Source organism: Amblyomma mixtum, chromosome 7, assembly GCF_055824585.1.
Source record: "Amblyomma mixtum isolate Tamu chromosome 7, ASM5582458v1, whole genome shotgun sequence".
Taxonomy (NCBI): Eukaryota; Metazoa; Arthropoda; class Arachnida; order Ixodida; family Ixodidae; genus Amblyomma; species Amblyomma mixtum.
The window spans coordinates 6,613,607-6,637,737 of NC_143018.1; the positions used below are offsets into that span (position 1 = coordinate 6,613,607).

At 47.6% G+C, this 24,131-nt stretch overlaps 2 protein-coding genes across 3 annotated transcripts in view; one reads left to right on the top strand and one right to left on the bottom strand.

The window, feature by feature from the left end:
- Positions 1-3,327: 3,327 nt before the first annotated feature.
- Positions 3,328-19,279, bottom strand: LOC149334858 (uncharacterized). The gene is made up of 4 exons (XM_089551488.1): positions 18,897-19,279; positions 17,252-17,435; positions 12,414-12,568; positions 3,328-8,165 (listed from the first exon to the last, which is right to left on the bottom strand). The coding sequence occupies exons 1-4, from the start codon at positions 19,089-19,091 to the stop codon at positions 7,893-7,895; spliced, it is 807 nt and encodes a 268-aa protein (XP_089407614.1). The 5' UTR covers positions 19,092-19,279; the 3' UTR covers positions 3,328-7,892.
- Positions 19,280-22,290: 3,011 nt separating this feature from the next.
- Positions 22,291-24,131, top strand: part of MAN1 (LEM domain-containing inner nuclear membrane protein MAN1) — a 51,037-nt gene continuing 49,196 nt past the window's right edge. For both annotated transcript variants that reach the window (XM_089551490.1, XM_089551491.1), the window contains exon 1: positions 22,291-23,163. In XM_089551490.1, coding sequence (XP_089407616.1) covers positions 22,602-23,163 — 562 coding nt within the window. In that variant the 5' untranslated portion in view covers positions 22,291-22,601. The remainder of the gene's footprint in view (positions 23,164-24,131) is intronic.

Below are 24,131 nucleotides of genomic sequence, written 5' to 3' on the forward strand. Positions count from 1 at the left end.
CCTGGGATTTCTTAATGCTGTGTCCAGAGCATCAGCTGAATCCCGTGCACCTGCTGACACTGACACACAGTAGGCATTGGGGTAAAGAAAAAAAAAATGGCCGCCAGTTATTATGCCTGTGTAACGCATAATTCAGCTCAAGCTGTTTGCAATGCTCAACACACTGTGTGGCACCCTCTATGCGCAAATAATGCAAGAGCTAGTTTACGCCACTGTGCACAGAAGGCTCCATGGTGTGAGCAGTGCCACTCTCCCTTGCTCCTTTTTTTCTCTTTCTTGTTTCGCCAATGCCGCAGAACCACGAAATGTGCCTTTCACAGCTGTCGCTCTAGAAGTATCGCGTCACTTCAAAGCAGATGATGATTTTAATGATGTCTAGTGGGTTGTTTTTGGATCAAATGTGTATAGTGCAATGCACTTTTTAACCCTCTACCTACATAGGTGGAAAATCGAGTAGCTATAACTGGTTGTTGCTACATCTCGACCAACCTGAAAAGTCTCTAAGCAGCTACTGCAGTTGTCACAAGCAGTAGCATTGTCTTCCACCGTCCTGGTACTGCGCAGCTTTGGCCGATTCTTCATGCAGCTACTTTCGTGACCATGTGCCCAGTACCTGTGATGTTCGCTCTGAAGCACTGCCAAATGCAGCATAGCAGTACATATCCTTCATTTTGGAAACTAAATGGATTGGTGTGCAAAGGCCAACTCTCTCAAAAGTGCTACAGATGTGGGAAGTCGGCACCTGCTTCAGTAACCTAGAGCCAGACAGTTGCATTGGGCCTTTCACCTAGTTGTAACAAGCATTGCAAGCGCAGTTTTTCTAGTTGCTTGAAACTGACCAGCAACTTGAATGACAACAGCACACTTTCATTGCTGTCCTCATCAATCTGGCACAAGATGGTTGACATGCTGCAGTGGAATTCAACTGGGAAGTTTCATTTTGGGGCCATAAATTTCAAGTAACCTGTCACTGGGCAGGGGACAAATTTTACTACTGCATCCAATACTAGAAAGATGAATGCACAGTTGCGTGCATTACCAGCTTACAGTCAAATTTCACGTGTGAGGGTGCTGGTCATTTATGCGACGTGTAGGAGCAATTTCATTCATGTTGCAGTTGCCAGTACAAGAAAGGAAATTGGCAGATTTAAAAAAAAAGAAATGTGGTGACTGCACCACTTTTTGTTTGTTTGTTTGTTTGTTTGTTTATGGGGTTTAACGTCCCAAAGCGACTCAGGCTATGAGAGACGCCATAGTGAAGGGCTCCGGAAATTTCGACCACCTGGGGTTCTTTAACGTGCACTGACATCGCACAGTACACGGGCCTCGAATTTCTCCTCCAAAGAAATTCAAGAGAAGTCTATGATGTTCAAAGATTCAAATCAGTAGAGGCTGCAGGTAAAGTGTGCTAAGTATATTTGCGCTAGCACTTAAAATTGCGACCTAATCTTTAAATAAATTACAGGCTTCTCCTCTAAGCACCAGAGAAGTGCAGAGAAGCTCAGTGTGACGTTACGGACAGATTTAAAATTTTTGCTGCCATCACCACGCCTAGCCATGCATTGTTGGATGCTGCAAAACAGCACTCGGCAGGCCTTGCCTTCAGTGGCATTGGTTTTATTCCTTCAAAGAAAGAGTTTATGCATTGGAAATGTTTTGGTGCTGCAGATGACGTCATCATGCCCCCCCACTTAGCACTGCAGATAAGCTTGAAGGCCATCGTGATTTTAAACGTCAGTTATGTCGCCATTTCAAATGCTAATCCCGAAGAACTTCGCATGCTTTACCTGCAAGTTTGACGCATTTGATCTCTTCAGTCTATCCGAATTCTAAAATCTCCACAGTTGCCCTTCAAAGGTGCACTGAAGAGGAATCTGAACTCGCCTTTTTGCCGCGGGAACTCGATCTACACGTTCCGAGCATTCTTAGAAACTTCGACTTATTGCCCTGTGTGGCCGATTTCTCTAATTAAATCGAATTAACGTACGGCTCCCGCCTTTATTTTTTAATTCCCCCTCGTACGGTGGGCGGAGTCGACCAACGCGTGGAGTGCCTTTCAGCCAGCTCCGTGGAGGCTTTGCTTTCACTTTGTTGTTTTTTGGGTTTCCGTGAATAAATAGTTTCATTCGCAGATAATATAGCCGCAAAATAAGCCCGCAGAAATAAAAATACGCGCCGACTATTTGCTTCTGCGGATTACTACGTATTACTCCGCCGATGGCAGAGCGGCAAGCCGCCACGGGACTGGGTGAAAGGCACTCCGCGCGTTGGTCGACTCCGCCCACCGTACGAGAGAGAATTTTAAAAAAAAGGCGGGAGCCGGATATTAATTCGATTTAATTAGGGAAATCGGCCACACAGGTCAATAAATCGAAGTTTCTAAGAATGCTCAGAACATGTAGATTGGGTTCCCACGGCAAAAAGGCGAGTTCAGATTCCTCTTCAGTGCACCTTTAAAAGGGTATGGACACAAAATTTCGAACCCTGACAAATAATATGTTTCATGGGCATTAAAACGTGCCCCGTAGCAAGTTAGTCACAGGTGTTGAGTGGAACACATTTTAATGCAATTCTTAATGTTGTCTGAGCAGCTGCTTGCCGTTTGCACCGAAGTCTAGTGACGTCAAGGTGCCCTTTCCCCAATCATGGCAACGTCACCGAACCCAGAGGTTGTTCACAGGAACAACCAGCGCTTATCGGAGACACCAATGTCTGGTACCAAACTGTGGTAGTCAAGGTTGGCAGGCTGATCAAGGTGTACTTCAGAGCTGGCGCAGACAGAGACCAAAACTAAAATCATTTGCAATTAAATATTTACTTTGTGCACTGGTGTTTTGAGCTCATTTTCATGATTACTCAGCTCGTAGGCCTCTTTCAGGGCAAAAAGCAGGAACCAAAACACTTGTCTACACCCTTTTAAGCAACATGAGCTACGAGGGATGCTGTAGTGAAGGGCTCTGGATTAATTTGGACAACATTGAATTTGCTGACGTGTGCTGACATTGCACAGTAGACGGGCATTTTTGTATTTTTCTTTCATGAAAATACGGCTGCTGTGGCCAAGATCGAACCCATGACCTTGGGAATCAGTAGCCAAACATTAAAACCACTGAGCTACCATGGTGGGCACTGGGCTTCATGTAGCTATACTTAGACTGATCTTATGGTAGAAAGCTCGAAAATTTGAAACTTGAACTGCATGCATTCTGCAAGTCATTTCCTTTTTTTCTTCTTTTCTTGCTGAAAACTTCGAAATATAGTCAACTGGAACCTGAAAACAGTGTGGAAGGTGCAGCTCGAAAACTGTGGCTTTGCAATGAAAGAGTCTTTTTGTTTGTTTTTCTAACTCTTGTTTAATGACACACCACGAAAAAACGAATGTTGGCAGTCGAGGAAAAAAAAAATGGGGACATGCCCTCAGATGAACAGGTGGAGTAAGCAATTTGTGGCAACGACTGCCTCGCTACTCTGAGCATGCAAACAGACAACAATGCAACAGCAACAAATAAAATGGCAGAAAAAAAAATACATCTGCACAGGTGCAGCACGTAAGCTTTCCAGGAGACCCCTTTGGTCACCTTTCGTTATCAAATTAAAGAAACAGTAGTGGTAGGCATGATTAGTCTGAAGACGCTCTGCCAGGCTGAGAAAATCTGCACAATGAAAGCTCATCAGCAATAAATTACTTATTCTGCATTGCAGGAAAATCTGCCGGCATTGTCAGTGCAGTTTTTGGTCACAGAAGATGCAGCACTCATTGCTGGCATTAGAAGAAAAAAAAAAACAAGCTCTTAACACTGTATTATCACGCTTGTACGCATCTGCATGTTTACTAAAACACAAAACAAGAAGCACATTCATTTTGCACCATCTAATGCAGGCACCAAGGAAAGTGTTTTTCGAAACTGTTTTCACCGTGCATAGACGCAACCTTGGAATACACAGAACAAGGGTATCGGCCAATCAGCAAACCTTCGGAAAAGTGTGAGCACTTTTTTGTTGAGTCAATGAGTGTTGTGTTACTCTAAAGGTAAGGAGGGGGAGGTATGATATGACAGTAAGCTGCACCACATAAAGACAGTGCTATACAAAGCAAACTAACCCAACCTAGTAAGACTCTACAACAGCCACCACAGCTTACAAAGACTAAAAATCTGTCCCCTGAAGTCTGAAAGTACATAATACCTCGAGCACACATACACACAAAAAGAGCTACTGGTTTTAAGCACGCATACCAGCAGAATTATGCATGTATACTAGTGTACATGCATAGAAGAAAACATATAATACGCATGTGTGGCAGAAACCTGGCATTACAAGGATGACCAAGTCCCAATTTTGCCAGCAGTCAAAGCTGGGCACACTAGCAAAATAATTTCAATGTGCGTACACCCTAAATAGTAACAAAAAAAAATTGCGAATGCACATGACTGAAAGTCTCAGAGTTGCTTGCCAAGTATTGTTGGACCGACACCGGTATCTTGCACATTTTGTGGCAAAGAAAACAATGCCGTGCCGTAATGCGGCTGCCCCACTATTAATACGAGCAGCCATGAGAAATACCTAAAGTACACTCACACAGTTGTCTTTAACAACATCCCGGCAAACAGTTGCTAACCTAACACACCCCCTCACAAAAGCTGCGCAGGTGTCGGCAAAACACGAAGAAACAAGGACCAAAAGGAAGTGGCATTACTCTGTGCAGCAACAAGAACTAGTGCTTGTGCCGTTCGTGCCTCTGTTCATAGATGGCGCCACCGAATGGCACGTTGAACATCGTAAAGAGCTGTCGCCAAATCTTGCACTACACAGCCACAGTAGCCAGCTGTCTATTTCTTCTTTTTTTTTATTTTCACCAGCAAGCTGCTCAAGAGTTGACACAAACCTTCGAAACTTCGCATTTCAATGACCAGCTGTGTGTGTGCCCTGTAGCTTCCACCATGTTGCACAACTTTTGTGAGGGAGAGAGTTTACACCCTCAATCTTTGGCAGTGAGGAGAAGCACAAAGGCAGATACAGTAAACGGCTACCATGGCAGTGGATGGAAATGGAGGGCAGGAGTGTCCAACGACACTCAGAGAAAAGGGAGACAAAGTTATGGTAGCCACTCTTGGAAACGCAGAAGTGCAAACTTTACCCGAAAAGGACAGACCAGAAGGCACGCTGTAGAATATTTGGATCGCACAACAGCACACAGTAGACGCCGGAAGTGAACAAGGCATGACCAGCTTGCCATGTTATGCTGTCTTGTTTTGTCTTGTGTCCAAAGGTGCAGAAACTAGACAGCCATTTAAGTTGTGGATTTGGTTCCACAACATTTCTGTTGTTATGAATCTTTGTAAACGGCATCTTCCGAGACCTTCGATGCACCAAACTTTAAATCTGTACCTGCATACACTACAGTCAACAAAACACTCGACATAAGGGCCCAAGACAGGTGTAGCAGCTAGACGTGCATTATGCAAAGGCCAAACGCTGTGCTCAGTCAGGGAAGGCACGTGAAGATGTCAAACAGGTAACCAGCCTCCTCCTATAGATGCTAGCACCATCATTCGAGAAAAACGGGCCTCAATGGCTGAGGACATTTGTGGTGAACACTGGCACATTTTCATGCCTGAATCCGATTCAGTTGGCCAGCACAAAAAAGTGTGCAGGATAAAAATGAAGTTCTAGATTCTCATATTCCCACAGAGTGCCCAAAGGCATTGAGAAATGTTTAGGTAAGGTAACAAACATCAGCAGAGTGAAGTGCTTTGAGTTCTAGCGTGATGCTTTACTAAGCCCAGGCAAAACTGACACTTTCCATTTCAGGTGTAATGCACAGGCCTTGCTTCATAAAGTTCAAACCCACTACAAAAGTGGTGGCTCACAAGGTATTCTCACTTTCCACTACCAAACACTCCTAAAGGGTCAAGCTCATCATCGCCTAGGAACACATACAGGTAGAAAACAATATGAGAGGGGACACGGGAGAGCATGACTGCCGTACTTCGCAGACCGCCATCGCTGAGATATGGCGAGAATTTATGGCAAAGGTGCATACCCAGTAAGCATGACCGGCTGCTCCATTCTCGTTGGCTGTTGGCAGCGGCGCTTTGCGAAGGACGGAGGCCACGCGCTCCCATGTTCCCTCTCATAATGCTTCCAGCTGTACAAGCAGAATCCTTTCAGTGCTGCATTTCAGGCCTACCTCAGGAAAACAACTGTACTGCACAGGAGCACCTATGAGAAAAGATGGAAAACTTTTGTGCGTCCTCAACTTCGCAGCGGTTTCCTGCAACAGGTTTTGCTCTTCCTTCTTCACTAATATACAAAAGCATCACCGAGCTTAAGCTGAGTGACTTAAGTTTGCCACCGAGTATGCACACAAGAAAGTTTGTGTGTTTGCACAAGCTTCTTTTAAGAAAATGGCTTGGAGTGATACTGATGGTGAGGTTATGCATGACATGCAGCTGTGACTGCAATGACTCATTCTGCTTGGATGGTGACATGGATGCAGCATGAATAGAGAAGTTGAAACTGAACAAATAAAGCTCACCAGAAATATACATTTGGAACGGCACACATCACGTGGTAGCAGAAAAACCTTTGGCATTTTGGCAACAGATGCAACAGATGCCGCACGGTACGTACAATGTCGGTGCTGCATCAAGCCCGTTGCCTGGTGCTTCAACAAAATCCTGCAAAAGCCTTCACCTCCACCAGCACTAGGCTGCCACCACACAGTTCAAGTCCACTGAAAGATAAAGGTTTTTCCAATTGTCCCTGGATACCACTGTCACGCGCTACCCACAACCGCCCTAAATTGCAAGTTTTTCGACCTTACCATTTTGCCTGTCCCTCAGTAGAAGACGAAATCTCTGCTTTTTAGGCAGCGGTACAGCTATTCAACACCGCCAGTTGTGACGATGTTTTTGAAGCCAGATTCAGTGTTGGGCATCAATCTTCATCGCTCCAATATGATAGGCGAGGCAGTGATGGCTGTCAGCGCAGTGTTTGCTGAGCTGCCATATTCTCCCTGTATCAAAGCCTAGTCACACATTACCCTGGTCGATCAGCAACATTCATTAGCACTGCTTTGAGATAGACACTGATATCTGCCTTAATCTCATGTCAACAGTTTGGCATTTGCGTAGATAGAACCATGTGACATTCCAATGTGTTTTTTTCCCTCAAGTTCCCAAAGTTAGGGAGTTGCCCTACGTGCCACATAGCCAATATTTGCTAGTACGTAGACGCAGCAGTTTCACTGCTGCCCAGCGGACCCTGGGGTGGCTAGCTGCACAAAAAGCAATGACCAGATCAAATCTCATGACGGGAGCTTGTGCTCAGCTCTCAAACACTTCAACGAAATGAGGGTGAGAGAGAGAGAGAGAAAAAGGTGACTCGATTGGAAGACAAGGACATCAGTCAAGTGTGAAGCTCAATTGGTCACTCCAGGTTTGAAAGAACAAGAAGGATGCTAGGCAGTCTGTGGCAACTGTCCTGACAATTACCGCTCATGCAACCTCCAGTGATAAGCACAGACATATAGGACACAGAAGCTCGCCAGTGGCTTGAGCATGGACAGATGTCTAAGTTATTAAGAAGGCAACGATGGGGGTGCACTGCTGGTGGCACCTGGTGGCAAGCAAGCCTACTGAGACTGCCAAGCGAATGATGCCAAAACAAACCACGGCATACGCTTCACTGGTTCACTAAATGAACCACGCGCTGCAAGTCGAATACTGGCACCAATAAATCAGGCAACTATGTAGTAACGGCAGTCTTTCCAGCCACCAGATGTCACCAGCTTACAGCAGATCAGTTTGCAAGCACCTGTGACGTTAAGGCACCACACTAGAGAGCAGGGATTTACGCCCCGCACAGAATTACTCTGCAATCGAAGGTCGCTATTCAATGGCAACGCGCGTGTAGGTGGGGAAGAAGGGAGCCAGCCGTGAGTTGCCAGGGGGCGCCACGTACGACCCCTCTGAGCGGCGCACCACGTAGCTGTTTTCGGGCACGGCGTAGATGACATCCGCCTCGGGCAGAGTGACCACGGTGAGCTTCTCGCCCGTGCCCGGTGCTTCCTGCACGTGGCTGCGAGCCTCGGGCAGCTGCACGGGCCCTGCCACACTGCTGGGGGCTGCAGTTGTGGGGGCGCTGCTCTGGTTCTGCGGTGCCTGAAAGGTACATCACCAGCAAGGAAAAGAACTGCCTGTGGTAATGCTGCATGATGCCAGTCTGAGTGTCTAGCAACTTTAGGTACAAAGCGGTGTGACTTGTAAGCACTGAGGAGAAAAAAAAGGCTGAGGCTTAGCTTAGGTTAAGCCTAGTCAGATGCGAAGCATATTGTCGCCGAGTTGCATATCGAGCGCGCCGCTTGGCTAGACGTTCTTCACGCTCTTCATCAGTCTCTGTAGCACGCCGCAACTTTTGCTTCTCATTCCAACGAGCAGCCCTGTCTCCAGCAGGCATCTCTATCCCGTGTACGCCTAGCAGAGGCAGGCGCACCCCCTTGTATACCGCCGCTCCAGCATCACGTGTTCACTACAGCGCACCTGGCGGCAGAAGCAGGAAACACATTGGTCGCGACGCCTCGCGCGACGGCGCGAGCTGGGGCCCCGTTTCTCATCTGCTGTGACGTCACGCATCACGTGGTATGACATGGAGGTCACGAAAAGTCAATGGTAATGACACCGCCGCGCTCGAGGAGCTGGGTTGGGCTATTTTAGTATGCTTCGCATAAAAAATGATGGTCGATTTGCGTAGTTAGGCCAAATGCAAATTAAGTGCACTAGCAGTGTCATTTTCATTTCGGCTCCGGTGCTCAGATCCAGTGTTCACATAAGGCTGCTGTTCGGATAGCAATAATGGGCTAATGTCCGTATATGGCATTGGTCATTCTCTCCATTCATAGATCCCTGGGAGTCTTCCCACCACTCCTGGTGCAGCGGTCAAGTTAAGATGCGTCACTGCCCTTCTATGGCAGGTGCTGCCATCGGTGAGAGACTTGGGTTGCGACCCAGGTTGCTCTTCCCGAGCATCGTCTCACGATTAACTGAGCTGCCGCCTGACATGGTGGGCAGGCTGCTCACCTGCCACAAAAGAGGCTTTAGACATACAGACAACGGCTAAATGCGGGGAATGGCCGCTATAAGTGCTAGCGCACTACAACTCGGGAGAGAGCGCGATGCTACACGACCAGCCTTCGCAAGCCAAGTGCTCATGAAGCCATTCCTCCCCCGGTGTTTTGCCCTCCGAGTCAGTCCCTAATATTCTGGTGTCGGTATGTTTTAGTCGTGCATCAGTGTGGTCCATGGCGCAGGCGTCTATACCAAGAAAGTTGGTCTGCAGTCAGTTTGCTGCACTGGTCCGCAATGCGACGCGCAATGGTGATGAATATCACCACAAGCTGTCAAGCGGTGTGATCACTTGGAAGGGCGACTCTTTACTTTTTATGACTAGGCTTCAATATTATCACCAAATGCGCCCTCCTCGGTTTTCTTTTTGTTTTTTCCTCCATGCTTGTGAGGGAAGGCAGCGATGTGGGGTAGGTGTGCGCCATCTTACAATAACGCACCTTGTGTGGTCGCTCATGGTAGCTCATCCATCCATAATCCGTCTCTAGAGATAGATAAAGAGGGTGAGGGAAGTGCAGTGGAGTACTGGAGTAGCCCAGTGCAACAAGCAATCAACAGGTGTGGGGATGGAGGGGTTGGTGTTGGCTTGTTTGTGGCGTGTACAGTCGCGGGTAAAAAAGATTAGCACACATGACGGAACACCAGAGCGCCGGAATGACAGCGCGTGGCGCTGCGGTTGGCGAAGAGGTTGATAACGAGAATGCCGGGCCGTTCCCATTCTACAGTATTAGGGGGGTTCAGTGGACTGCCACGGACAGCAAAATTGCTGGCTAAAAGCAGCGCTATCATCTATTGTTCCCGCAAGTTCCTTTTGACAAACCATCGCGGACATAAAAAAAAAACAGTAATAAAAAGAAGCAATCTTTGCTCATGATAACCGAGCCAAAATAAATGCCGCAAGCACAGTCACGTAGGGTCGGCACTTCGACGCTCGGGCGGTGCACGCTTGATGAAGCTTACTTCCTGCCGTCCCCCCCTAGGCTGCAAACATGGAAGCGGCCCGTTAGGCGGGTCTGCGTACCGCAGCGCCGCGTGGTGAGATATACGAATTCTAATCGCCAGTGATCTGTGCTAATATTTTTTGCTCGCGACTGTACATAGGTGCTGCGGCCGGGGTAAACCTTGTGGTTTAGTGTAGCAGCTATGCGGGCTGTGAGGGTTTGTGAGGGTGCACAGACGTCACAGCCACTGCAAATACACTTATACAAATACAAAATTAGAAGTACACCCACGCAGCTGTCACAGTAAAACGAGAAATTTTGCTTAATTCAGGTGCACTTGTTTGAGGACGCCAGCACAGGTATACTAATTCTGGTAAAGCTCTGAAACCTCTTTCCACTTGACATCATTGATTCTCAAGACTAACGCCAGTCTGGGAAGCAAGCAAGATGCAGTGGCATTGCTGTCGCCTGATGGGAGCAACAGCTGGAGGCATGGCCCATAGGAATGCATGTCAACAAAAATTTGCATAGTTCTGCGATTTCACAGTCCACCTGTGAGTCATCCTTTCGCCAACAAAAGCCGAGCAGATCCCAGAACAAAATGTAAAAGCATCAAGCGTCAATTCAAACTCAATGAACAATTAGCCCGTCCCTCGTGTTATACCCCATTCTCTGGACCTTTAAAGTACTGATAATAATAATAATAAATAAACTGTAATATATGTATGCCTGTATAGCAGCCCATAAACACAGATGTAGACAAAGCATTCCAAAATAATTCTCATTTCGCAGTGCGCCTCATAGGCGGCTGTTCGTTAACACAGTGTTTACAGACATGCGAGATCGGTACTGGATGTCAATGTGAGAAACGGGAATGGGAATTTTTAATAATGAATTGTAACGGCTTGTTTTTTAAAACTTGTACGTGGCATGACCACTGAACAGCCTTCACTCTCCATTATGCGCGCCTTATATGCCCACTTTCAAAACCATTTCTCAGGCCCTTTATGCATGGGCTGGTGATATGATTCTGGCCATTTACCTGGATTACAGTACGATCACTATATACCCAAAGAATGAAAAAAAACTGCGCAAAATGACGAGGACGAAAGGAACGAATGGCGTTCCTTTGCGCTTCGTCCTCGTCATTTTGCACGTTTTTTTTTTCTTCGACCATGAACCAATCAACCCACAAGAGCGTGCTGAATATACCAGCTATTCCCGTCTGCAAATGTAAACATCCTTATACTGCACGGTCACGTGACCTATGCGTCAAGTGACCTTACTATGTGATGATGTCACTTCATGCAGTATTACAAGATCTCAGGCGGGGGGGTTAGGCTAAACCAGCTGACACTATAAAAGTCATTTCAGAGCCCATCTTGCTTTACAAGTACCGTATTTTCTGGTGTATAAGACGCACCCGCCATATATGCAGGCTGTCATTGAAAAAGTTGGTATATAAGACACACCCGTGTATAAGACGCACCCCAATTTAGCCAGTTAGGCTAGTGAGGCTCAATTAAACACCCTTGCGCCACCATCACAAAATTCACCATACCTGTGAGAAGTTCTTAAGCAACGCTAAGTGATCGAAAAAGCAACACTCAAGCCGTACCAGCCCACGTTTTAGCAAAAAAGAAAAAATGAAAGAACTCTCCTTTGTCCATAACAACATTTTATTTTTAATTAAAACCTTTGAAATCTTCATCTTCGGCTGCGCTGTCAAAAAGTTCGTCCATTTCTGAGGCAACGCAGCTGAAACATTCTCTTCACATTACGTACGTACTACATACACTGAGAAAACAAAGTTGCAAAGGGTGACTAAAAAAAAAACGCCGGCTTGTCTTGGCTTGTCTTGACAATGGCGAGAAGCGCGATTGTTGCCACCTTTTGGCATTTCATTTACTTTTGCTTGGCGCCTCCGAAACGGCCGCGTGTTTGCGATCCCGGAAGTCGTCATCCCCGCCGTTTCATGATAAAGTTCACCCAAGAAAAGTTGCGCACGGCGGTCCCTGTCCCCGTGTTGAAGTATTAACTGTGTTACAACCGCGTCATTTGTAGTAATATTTTTTCAGTGAAAAGAGCTTCAACATGAACGTGAGTAATTTCTGACCAGGCAAAAAAAAAAAAAAATCAAGTATAAGACACACCCTTGTATAGGACGCACCAGCAATATTTTTGAAAAAAAGCCGCCTCTTATACACCAGAAAATACGGTATGTCACTTCATGCAGTATTACAAGATCTCAGGTGGGGGGGGTTGGGCTAAACCAGCTGACACTATAAAAGTCATGTCAGAGCCCATCTGGCTTCACAAGTACTAACATCGTGCCCTCCACACCCACCTGTTTGGCAGTGACGTCCCTCTGGAAGGCATCAAATGTAACCAGACCAGCCCCGTTGCGGCACAAGTCGGGTACGGCCACACCAGCACAGACTCCTCCCAGGACATGGCACGTGTAGGTCAGCACCACTTTGGACAGGATGACTGCAAACAGGGCTGCCACAACAAAGCCAGGGTCACTGGCGGTCAGATCCGCCTACAGTGTCGTGTTTAAAACAGACTCACGCTCGTACTTACACAAACACACTAACAAATTTGAGGCGGACAGCAGCAGAAAAGCACGAAAGAGCTCTTGACATGTGACAAATGTAACCAACAAAAAAAAAAAGATACCTCATAAGAAGGCAGCTGTCAATGACTTGAAAAATTACAGACCGATCAGCTTACTGTCTGTTGCCTACAAGGTATTTACTAAGGTAGTCACTGACAGAGTCAGGACAACCTAGGACTTCAATCAAGCAAATCACCAGGCAGGCTTTCGTAAAGGATACTCGACAATAGACCATATTCACACCATCAATCAGGTGAAGGAATGAGCAGAATATAACCAACCCTTAGACATAGCTTTCATTGATTATGAGAAAGCATCTGACTAAGTGGAAACCTCAGCAGTCATGCAGACATTGCGGAATCAGAGTGTAGAAGAGTCTTACGTGAAAATACTGGAAGATATCAATAACGACTGCACAGCTACCATAGTCTTCCATAAAGTCAGCAACAAAATTCCAGTAAGGAAGGGTATCAGGCAGGGAGACACGGTCTCGCCAAAGCTATTCACCGCCTGTTTACAGGAGGTGTTCCAAGGCTTGGATTGGGAACAGTTGGAGATAAGAGGTAATGGAGAATACCTTAAGTAATCTGTGATTCGTTGATGACATTAGAGAGTTTTAGTATAGCGTTAGCGTGATAGCGGACCTTAGGGAAATTACGTTAGCGTACCGCAAGCAACTTATCCCCACAGACAGTTTTAGTGTAGCGTTCTGAAAACGTTAAACGCCACCTGCTCTACATGGATGCGAACGGTCCTTCTAAAATGGTCGACACTGCCGCTAACTAGCGAAAGTATAATATTTCTGAGTTTTTTAAACAAATTATTACTGTAGTGCTTATTTTCGTCTGCAAAATGACCCCGAAATGTAAATAAAATGAAATAAAAAACGTAAAACAGTGGCGCCGTCTAGTCACGGCAATGTTAACTTCAAGCAGTTCGAGCAAGGATATTTGCTATCACATGACGTGTAATGTCAAAAAAATTATTATAAATTCAATATAAACTCGCTTTACATCATTTAAGTCCATAAAACACCGCGAAAGCGCTCAAAATCTATTTTTGTTTTGTTCCGGACGTTTGTGCTAGGTTTCGGCTGCGTTTCGGGCAGTTGCAGACGGTAGCAGTGCAGCTGGAGGTCCCATTAGGCTTGTGCACTCCAGAATCGAGAGCGTAGCTCAAAAACTGGGCTGAATGGCAGCTTATACTTTATCGTCGAAGCAAGGTAAGTCATAGTGAAAAGCAACTGTACCAGTAGTTGCCGGTAAACATGCCGACCGGAATCGCAAGGACTGCTGAATCGGCTGAAGCGGGCGGCTCTCGCTTGGAAGGACGCCGCCATGTTTTCACGCTAAAGCCGCAACTGCCGTAACGGTAACTTCTGAAAATTGCGTTCGTACGCTAACGCTATTTCTCTGTTAGCGTTCTGCGCATGCGCAGTCTGGGCCTGTTATTCCGCTATGCACGCAATTACGCAAAGCCCGCAATACTAAAACTCTCTATTGCCTTGCTAAGCTACTCAGGACATGAACTGCAAAACATGATCAGTGGATTAGATGGGAAGAGCAGAATGCAGAAATCCAGAGTAATGTTCCAACAGCTTTGCAAGGGAACAGCAGTTCACAGTTTGTAGTGAGGTGCTGGAAGTAGTAAGAGAATATGTCTACTTAGGGCAGCCAGTGACCGCTGATCCATATCATGAGAGGGAAATAACTAGAAATATAAGAATGGGGAAGGGCCCATATGGCAGGTTCTCTCAGATCATGAATGGCAGTTTACCAATATCCCTCGCGAGAAAAGTATACAACAGCTGTATCCTACCGGTAATCAGCTATGAGGCAGAAATGTGGAGGCTAACAAAGAGGGTTCAACTTAAGTTAAGGACACCGCAGTGAGGTATGGAAAGAAAAATGATAGGTATAACGTTACGAGATCGGGAGCGGGCGAAGTGGGTGAGGGAACAAACGCGGGTTAATGATATCCTAGTCGAAATCAAGAAGAAGAAATGGGCTTGGGCAAGGCATGTAATGCGAAGGCAAGATAACCGCTGGTCGTTAGGAGTAACGGAGTGGATTCCAAGAGAAGGCAAGCATAGCAGGGGCCGGCAGAAAGTTAGGTGGGCGGATGAGATTAAGAAGTCTGCGGGGATACGGTGGCCACTGCTGGCAAAGGACAGGGTTAATTGGAGAGACATGGGAGAGGCCTTTGCCCTGTAGTAGGCCTAGTCAGGCTGACGATGATCGCGTTTGTATTCGACAGCTTCATATAGTGTTGTTCCTGTGCCCATGCAGCAATGAAAGTAGCGCAGCGTTCATGGCACAGAATATATCAGCTGCACTGTCTGATGCTGCCTTCGTGAGGTAGCAGCACAAGAGCTGAGCCGACAGAGCAGTCGACATATACGACGTGACCAGCATGGTCAGCAAGGCATTAAAACTTCTATCAATTGATGCATAACCGTGGGCACTAGCTTCGCTTTTGACGCGGCCCCTGTTTCACACCCACTGCACTTCTGCTTCCACTTGGGATGCTTTGCCCATCCGGGGAACACAGACGCAATGATAGACCTTGTAAGCCATCAACGTGCTTAGCTGGCAGTTACTTACTGTTTCAATGCCGCCTTTGTATTGCTTTTTTTGGGTCGACATTGTCTTTGTCGGCAATGTTGTAAGGGCTTCGTTAGAGACGCTCATCGATCTCCGATTGTGGAATCGAGAGTTCAACTTCAGAGGGCAATTTATGGCACCTCCTCATTTGCTATATGCTATAACCAAGTGGTGCGGCCAAAGTTTCTCGCTATTGCACTACTTTTGCTCTAATACATATTTTGACAGTAGCACAGCATTCATTCGTAATAAGCGAGCGTTTGTTATATGTGTGGCCATTATAAGTGGGCTCGACAGTACTGAAAGAAAAAAAGTAATAATCTAGAGTCCGCACCTACAGATAGTCCGCAAAACACAAAACTTAAATCTTTAATCATGCATAGTCCACAGACCATATATCGGAAATTACAGTACTTTGCTAAGTTTACTGACTAATATATACGGTATAAAAATTGTCAAGGTAGGCAGGAAGCACTACTTCGTGCTGCAACACATCATAGTGACATCCTCAACATGCAATGGTGCTTCCAAGTGTTACTAAAGACACCAAAGAATGGACGGCAGACTGAAAAGACATAAGACACGTGTGTAGGTACACTAACAACCCAAAGTTTATTCTTGTCACACAGAGTAAATAACTGTTGTCAAAATGATCAACACCCAGACAATTAATGCCATCATGCACAGCAAGCAAAAAGACACAATCCAATAGAATTTTTTTGTTTACACACCACACCCAAGGTATGTGAGTTCCTTTGCCGATAAAAACACCATGCTTCTTGATCTCAAGCACTCGTTCCCAGTATTTCTCCTGTTAACTGATCTTTAGCCCTTTCCAGAACACGGATTTTAGAATCAAGCCCAGAAAGTGCTTCATTCCGGGTACCCGGCAATGCTTCTATCTTCGAAAGCTGAGAAAGTGCTCAATGCCATGCAAAGCAGCAAGCCCACTATGTTGAATGAAAGAATTCTGAACAAGAAACTGACCACCATTCCGTACATTCACCGGGTTTTGCAAAAATGAAAAAGAATTTGGAAAAAAGCAGGAGTTTAGGTTATTTTTTCAGCTCCTCACCGCCTTTCCAGACTGTCTAGATGCGTCAACAAACCAGCCGATGAAGGAAAGAATCCATAATACGGCGTAAAGATCCGCTTCTCTGTTGGCTTAAAGATCCCCAAAACGTGTCCAAAATAAAATTGAAAGTTCAGTGCAGTTGTGTGTGTGTCATTGGTCTGCAAGCGCTGAGATTCGATGATGCCAGACCACAGGTATTGTCGAAGTCTGCACACATCCATGCGCCTTACAGTGAACACTTATGTGGCCCGAAAGCTGATTTTCAGTCTTGTACTAATGCCCATACAATCTGTCGTTTAAACATCTGTCCAGCTTATGTAGCATAACACGACAGAGGAATGGAATGCACCACTTGCTTTACACAGCTGACATGCTTCTGGCCGTGTTTCTTTAAACAAGCCTGCTTATTTTTTTTGAAGTTCTGCATTCACTTTTGCACATATCATTCCCAGACGTTAAAACCCCTACAGCTGCCCATTTGCCCACTTTTTTCAGATTGTAGGTATGACATGAATATACGGAGTGTGTAAACAAAAAAATGGTATATCATCACTTTATTTTTTTGCACTCTGTGCATGACTGCACTGATCTTCGGGGTGTTTATCACTTGGCCGCAGTTATTTATTCCGTGCGACAAGAATAAACTACCAGTTGTTGATGCGCCTATGTGTGTGTCTCTTGCCTTCTTCTCCAGTCTATTTTGGCCGCTTTCAGTAACAATGTCAAGCCTATTGCCCACCAATACGAGCTATAGCTTCCGTCATGGCCAAGGTGCCACTCATCTAAGCAAGCAGCCAGCCAAAACACTTTAGGTTAAAGCTGTGGGCAACCCTGTCTACTCACTCTGCTGCCATCATGGCCCGTTAGGTGTGTGAAAAGAAGCAACTTACCAGCTGTCCTGTCGCCAGTGTAAGAAGCAAGACACGTGACAACGTTGAAGCTGACGACTGCAACCAGGAAGGAGAGCAGAACATGCACTGCTACCAGAACTCGGTTGGGGTGCCCCTGTGCCCGTACACGACGGGGGGAGTACGCGGCCAGGGCAAAGGCACCCGACACGACGCACACCACACCCTGCAAGGTCAGCCGCAACTCAGCTACACCCTACTGACTGTCACGCTGGAAAATACATTGAATAATACAGTGCTGCACAAAATGATGAAAAATTTTCCTTGCTTAGGTCAGTTTTCTCCATGGACCCGAGTTTTGGAAATTTTTTTCACAGGTTTTGTCAAACACCAAATCAGGCATTTTTTAAATAAAAGAAAGAAGGTGCGCATTGCGACAAGACATGTTAACATGCTATGTATGCTAAACTTGACACCACAAAGCCACTTGTAATGCCTACTGCACCTTGCCAGTGGCGATACAGAATTCTTTCATAACGAGAATTCTTTCATAAAGAAAGAAGTACCTCTATGAAATGTCATCAGAGAGAAAAATACCACCACAAAGAATATTTAAATGAAGAGTCTGTAAACAAGATGCACGGACTAAATGCAACAGAAAATTCTTACGTGCTCCTAATAATTACGCAACACCAGGTACCCGCGTCAACAGACCCCCTTCAATTTGGCTGCACTCGCTACACTACTGCTGCGAAGTTCTTCGGTGATGCAGCCAGCGTGCAGCATCATTTCAGGCAGTTCTAACGCAGCTTGGCACTGGCTGCTTCCAAAACGAATGATCAAGTGTGCAGGGCTGACTGTCTGCTAGCCTTGGCATTGCATGGGTGCCTCATTACTTTACTGAAAGGGAGTCTAATTAAATGTCTGTCCTTAGAAAAGCATATCAAAAATGAGAATTAATGCAAGCTTATCGAGGTAGTTGACTACTGCAGGAAGCATTAAGCTGAGTTCCGGTCCAGTTAGCTGTTGTCAGGTTCTTGATACGGGAGGGCAGACAGCTAGATGGCAGCTTTTATAAATAAAAGACTAAAAATGTGCACCAAATTTTGCCCTTTACATTCAGCAAATATGAGTTGCCAAATCGAGCAAACTCTGAAACATGGAGGCAGACCGATACGTAGCCCTCCCTTTCCAAAGATTTTCTCGCCCATAACAGTATGTCTTTAATCACAAAACAGATAACTGGTCTACTACTAATCAAGAAAAAGGGCTTTCCGCGCGTTTATCATTTATCATTCTTCTAGTGCGCACTATGGAAGCAAGCATGTAAAATCTCAACACACGGTGTCCGTAACGCTAAAGTTCACCACACTTGCTTGCCCAGAAACGCTTGCCTGTAAGGAGACTAACGAAGTGCTGCGACAATTACTCGCTACAACGTACGCCAACGACGCACTCGCTCAGTACAACGTACCCTAGCAACACGCCGCGCTCGTCGGGGCACTCTGCATGTTTCGCGCATTTCGCGGAAGTTCTTCCGCGGAGCTGCTTGAGAAAAGCCGGGAGGACAGATGTTCGACGCCTGTACGCATGTGTACACGGCTTTTCCCACACGACGTCGCGGGTGAGCGCGCTACGCGTGTGTGCGGCGCCGCGTTAACACGGTGCTGGACAAAAGCAGACTCGCCTGTAGGAACGAGGCTCCCGTGCGGTCTTTGCAGTTGTGGTCCAGCGTGAACACAACGTCCGCGGCTCCCACAGCCAGCAGGCCCAGGCCGATGATGGTCTGCAGGATGGCCAGCACGAAGCAGGCCACCCATCTCCGCGGGAGACGTCCGCTTTTCGGCGCGTGCTGTCCTTTGGCTTTCTCGCGGGACGCCATCTTCTCCTCGGCCGCCGAACTGGGCGTGGATCCTGCTCCTCTGGCATTTTTTTGGCAACTTTCGCTCTCGGGGGACCGTCTACAAATATAGCCGCGCCTCCACAGCCTCCGCCGGGCTCGGAAGCTGCGGCCAGCATCTTACCGCTGGAGCTGTTCATTCATACTAGTCGCGAAACTAGCGATGAATTCTGCGTGTTGTAACTTAAACGCGCCACACTAAATTTTGCCATTTACAATTTGTGGCGCCACCTGGTAGGTAAAAAGTAAACGAGGAATTAATAATTTTGTTAATGTATAACGTTTTGGTAAATTGATATATTTATCCTAGACGTCGCACACAATTGACACAACTGATCTCGATTTTGTGGATGGTGGTGGTGAAAAACATTTATAATACAATAAATATTTACAGAGAGGTGATTGGGGTAGGCCCTATTGGCCCTTTCCCCTAACAATACTAGGTGGAGCCCCTATTCCGGGGCCCCATTGGCAAGCAACGCCGCCCGCGTCCGGTGAACCAAGGCCTTTTGGGTCTTTAGGTCCTGACAGCCGAGCAGGGCCGCCTCCCAGTCCTCTCTGGTGGGGTTGGGGTTGGGGGGGATAGATGGGTTTGACTGACACGCCCAAACCATGTGGAAGGTGTCAGCCACCTCCCCACAGAACTGGCACGCGCCATCAAATGATGTATTGAAATGTTTAAGCACCGCCGGGCACAGTACAGTGTTAGTAAGAATTTTGATGAGGAGGCGCTCGTCAGCGCGATCCAGACCCTTACAAGGGGCCGGGTAGCGCCGGTGCTCCTCCTTGTAGTAATCGGTGATTTGTTTGAATGTAATGGCCAGATTGTCTGATTGGGAGTACCCTTCCAAGGACAGGGAGATAGCCCGGGGAGAGAGTGCGCTGGAAAGTACTGGACAGAGAGCACACTGGAGCGTGACATATGTACCGCGTGTACGCGCGAAAGTTGCACTTGCGCGCTGCCCCGTACTTTGCGCTGTTTAAAAATGACCACAAACAACTACATTGTTCACGATCTGGTTCGGTTTATCGGGATTTAGCGTCCCGAAGCGTACTCAGGCTATGAGGGATGCCGTTGTGGAGGGTTCCGGAAAAGCCGACCACCTGGGGTTCTTTAACGTGCATTCACATAGTACGCGGGCCTCGAAATTCGATCGCCATGGCCGGAATCGAACCCGCGTCTTTCCGGTCAGTAGTCGAGCGCCATGATCACTATATAAGCCACCGCGGCGGCTTTTCGTGACGATGCTCCGCCTCAAAGCGCTCTGCGCGCTCGACGATGTGCTCAGACGGCCGTTTTTGCACCATTCCCAGCAAACCAAAAACCTCTCAGAGACGTCTAGCTAGACGTCTCTGAGAGGTTTTAGGTTTGCTAGATTTCTCGAGCGTTGCTTGGTACTTAATGCTGGAAACCTTCTGAATGGCACGAAATTAAACAACAGACAGGAAGCTTGTTCCTCGAGGCCTGGAGCGATAGGTGTAATTAATTTTTGTGGGGCGAGAGGGACCCTCGATCGCATGCCAGTACTCTCCCAAGGGGGCGCATATTATAGGTAGTAGAGAAACCTGGAGACCAAGCTTAACTGCTGCGCAGCTCGGACCATGATCTCCAGCGCTCCTACTCGTCCAACTGGCTGAAGAGGCCGCCGGACCTTCCGGCCACTCAACACCTGCCCCGCCGGCCGCGGGGGTCGGGGGGAGTTATAGTTGCCTTTCTTTGTTACGCAATAAAAGTTTTCATTACTTATACTTGTGGATCGTACGTGCTTGTATGCCGTTCGCGCGCGCTGAAATTGGCCAATGACCGATGGGGTAACCGCCGGCCGAGTTGGTAGCCGATGTGTTCGGCCTACTCGAGCTCGGACCAGCGTCGGGCAATGGCATGGCCAACTGCTGTGCCGGCCGCAAAAGGCTAACAACCGACCACTGACAAACTCCTGACAATAGTCGGCCGCCGACGCACACAACGTACGCCGGGACTGCTAGCCGCTGAAAACGCTTATCTTGATCGTAAGTGTAACAGCCGGCAGACGTTTTTCAAATATACGAAAGTATGACATGCAGTTGATCTCAGATTTGATTGCGCAAAGAACCCAGACAACACAAGTACATCCTCAGGATCGACGTCCTGAGGATTCATTTTTGAGGACAATCTGTTGTCCTGAGGACGTCGTCTTCTAATCCAAAAGGTCCTCATTTAGTCCTGTTGTCCGGCCTGGATATATCCTCAGATTTTCTCTGGAGGACTTTCTCAGTCTGTTTTCAGGACATTAGATAATGATATGTAGCCCGGGGAATGTGGATCACTGTTTTCTTAATTATTGTAGGCAGTGTGGACAGGGGTTGTGAGAGCTTTATTCGTGAAGGCTAGCCTTGGGAGCCCATGGGAACACTCCGAATGAGGGAGTCCAGGGAGATATGGGTTGGGCGTCGTTCGAGGTTCGGGAGGCCATCAGCAAACTGAAATATGATCAGAGACTCACTCGAATGGAGGAAACAAGGTGGGCAAAAAAGGTGTACAAGTATCTGTACATGAAAAGTATTAACACAAAATGGATAACCCGAAAGCTATAAGAACGAAGTATTTACGGGTGAGAGCGGAGGTAAAGAAGACGGAAAGAAAGATGTGGAAATAAAGAATGCAGGAAAAATCGGCGCTAGGCATATATAGGACACGAAAACAGGACATCAAAAAAGAGCGATTATTCGATAATTCGCGGGGCAGGTCACTGCTTTTTGAGAAGTGGATATTTTGTGCTCTGCTTGTAAAACGGAAACGGAGACCATAGAGCACTTGCACGGCCGCTTGATGCAAAGCGCAATCTAGCGGCCGTGGCACTTGGTTCTGAGGTGCGCAGAACTCCCAAGGGGGGGGGGGGGGGGGGGGGGGGGCGGAGGGGGGGGGTCAGCAACGGCCATAGAGATAGCGCTGGGATTTACTGGGGAGGACGGGCGAGTGGATGGGAAAAGCGTGACATTGACGAAGGGGAGGTTGGAGGATTGGTGGCGGAAATCAAGGGAGGGGTGAATTTCGAGGGGAAAAAGATAGACAGATTAGACATTGTAAGAGCGAAAGGGAAAGAAAGGGAAAATAAAAATAAATTAACAATGGGGGAAGTATAGGCTAGGTGGCGAAAGCTACCGCCCGGTACAAAGGGTAAATCCTTTATCATCCATCCATCCATCTATCCAACAAAAACAAGCCGTAGACGGGTAGACGTTGCCCGTCTCCTTTTTCCGCCGTTGTTTACTGGAGCCCCATTCTACTCAGATAAGCTGAATAACGCCGTGCAGTGCTTACAAGCAAGGGACTCGTTGGGGCCAAAAGACAAGCGCAAAACACGCGGTCATCGATGGCAAACTGGTGTCGGAGCCGGCTGAGCTGACGCCCACGCAAGAGCGGTGTCGCGGAGCGCGCCATGACGAGCGCGTGCTGCTGACCGTCCCACGTTCCGCCGGGTCCGGCTTGCTGTCGAGCGCGCAACCGAGGCCATGGGTAGCCGTCGTCGCACCCCGCAAGACCTGGACGACGACAGCCTGCGGGCGGCGCTATCCAGATACGACGAAAACGTCGGTCCGATCACGGACACCACGCGTGCCACATACCAGCGAAGGCTGTCGCAGCTCCAGAACGGCGCCCAGAGCAGCGCGCGCAGGAGTAGCCCTGCTGTGTCGGACGGTTCCGCGAATCTGGCCACCTTAAGCTCCGATGACAGCGACGCGGGGAGCAGCAATCAGCGCAACACGCGTCGCAGGTCAGCAGCCGCCGCAGCGCCGGTACGAAGGAGGGCGAACGCGACGACAAACACCGAAAGGGCGCGGCGCTCGATGCCCGCGTCCCCGCTCACGCGTCCCAGCTTGAGGAGCCGCACTGTGCACACATCCACGTTCGCGGATGAGTTCTCGGACACTGACAGTGACGGCGCGCTGCCTTCGCGGTCGCACCACTTCCAGACGTCGCAGGCATCGCCGCTGTCACAGTACAGCAGAGCGCCATACCAGCCTCCGCAGACGCCACACAACAGTAGCAGTTTCCTCGTGCACAAATTTGACGGTGAGGCCTGCCTTGTGGACCCGCAATGCAGCGTTCGGTGCCGTGTTGCAATTTTGGGTTGTGCAAACCGACATGTTTCATCAGCGCGTTGTTCCGTTTTTGCTTCCCACCACATTTGAAACATTGCTGTCGCGCCCAGAATTTGAGCCTGATAGCTCGCTGTTAGCAGCGGAACGCGTCGCGTGTTCCTAAAGCCTCTGCAACAAGTGTCCAGGTGCATTGCTAAAGTATTCTTTCATTCTTGCAAAGCTCCAATGTGTTTTCAGTAAGATTGGGCGTTCGAAAGGTACTGAAGCTATGGCAGTCATTTACCAATGCATAAATGTGTTCCAGTTGGCACAGCAATGTTCAAGCTGCATACATTCTTGGATACCTTATCAGCTGCCCTGTCACCTTATTGCCATGACAAGAGAATTGGCCGGCAGTGCCAACTTAGCAGCTGAAAGGTTCAGGCTAATTGGGATTTCTTGTGGGTGTTCATAGCATGAAGAAGGAATGTTGACAAAAAGGGAAGAAAACTTGCGGTAGAGGCAATAACTTCTTTATTTCGCGTGCAACAGAATATGTGTTAGGAAAGAGGAAGATTATGCAACTGAGTTGCCTATTAGATAGAAATGGAACATGAGGAAACATCCATCATTGCATGCTTTATTCTATTACACCGAAGCGTGAGAGTGTTGCCAATGGAATGGGGACACATTTTCCCATGTGCACACACGTTGCAACACACTGGTGAGCACCAGCAGGGTGTGTTTTTCTTGTGGCTTGCACAGCTATGTCGCCAGGTTTCTCTCAAGTTTAGTCAGCTCACCAGCGGTTGTGAAAGCAGCTGTGTGCAGCAAAGCAAAGAACAAGCCTGTTATTGCCTCAGTGCCTGCAAAAAAAGTTTGCCACTGAGCTTGAAAATGTGCGGTCACCATCAAACAGCCTGACAGTGCCAGCAGCCACTTGTGCACACACCGAGCTAA

Excerpts from the sequence above, each read along its gene's own strand:
- LOC149334858 (XM_089551488.1), bottom strand. The coding sequence starts at position 19,091 with ATGGCGTCCCGCGAGAAAGCCAAAGGACAGCACGCGCCGAAAAGCGGA. Across the intron at positions 17,436-18,896 it reads CGGGAGCCTCGTTCCTACAG|GGTGTGGTGTGCGTCGTGTC; the intron begins GCGAGTCTGCTT and ends CTGACCTTGCAG. Across the intron at positions 12,569-17,251 it reads CACTGGCGACAGGACAGCTG|CCCTGTTTGCAGTCATCCTG; the intron begins GTAAGTTGCTTC and ends TTGTTGTGGCAG.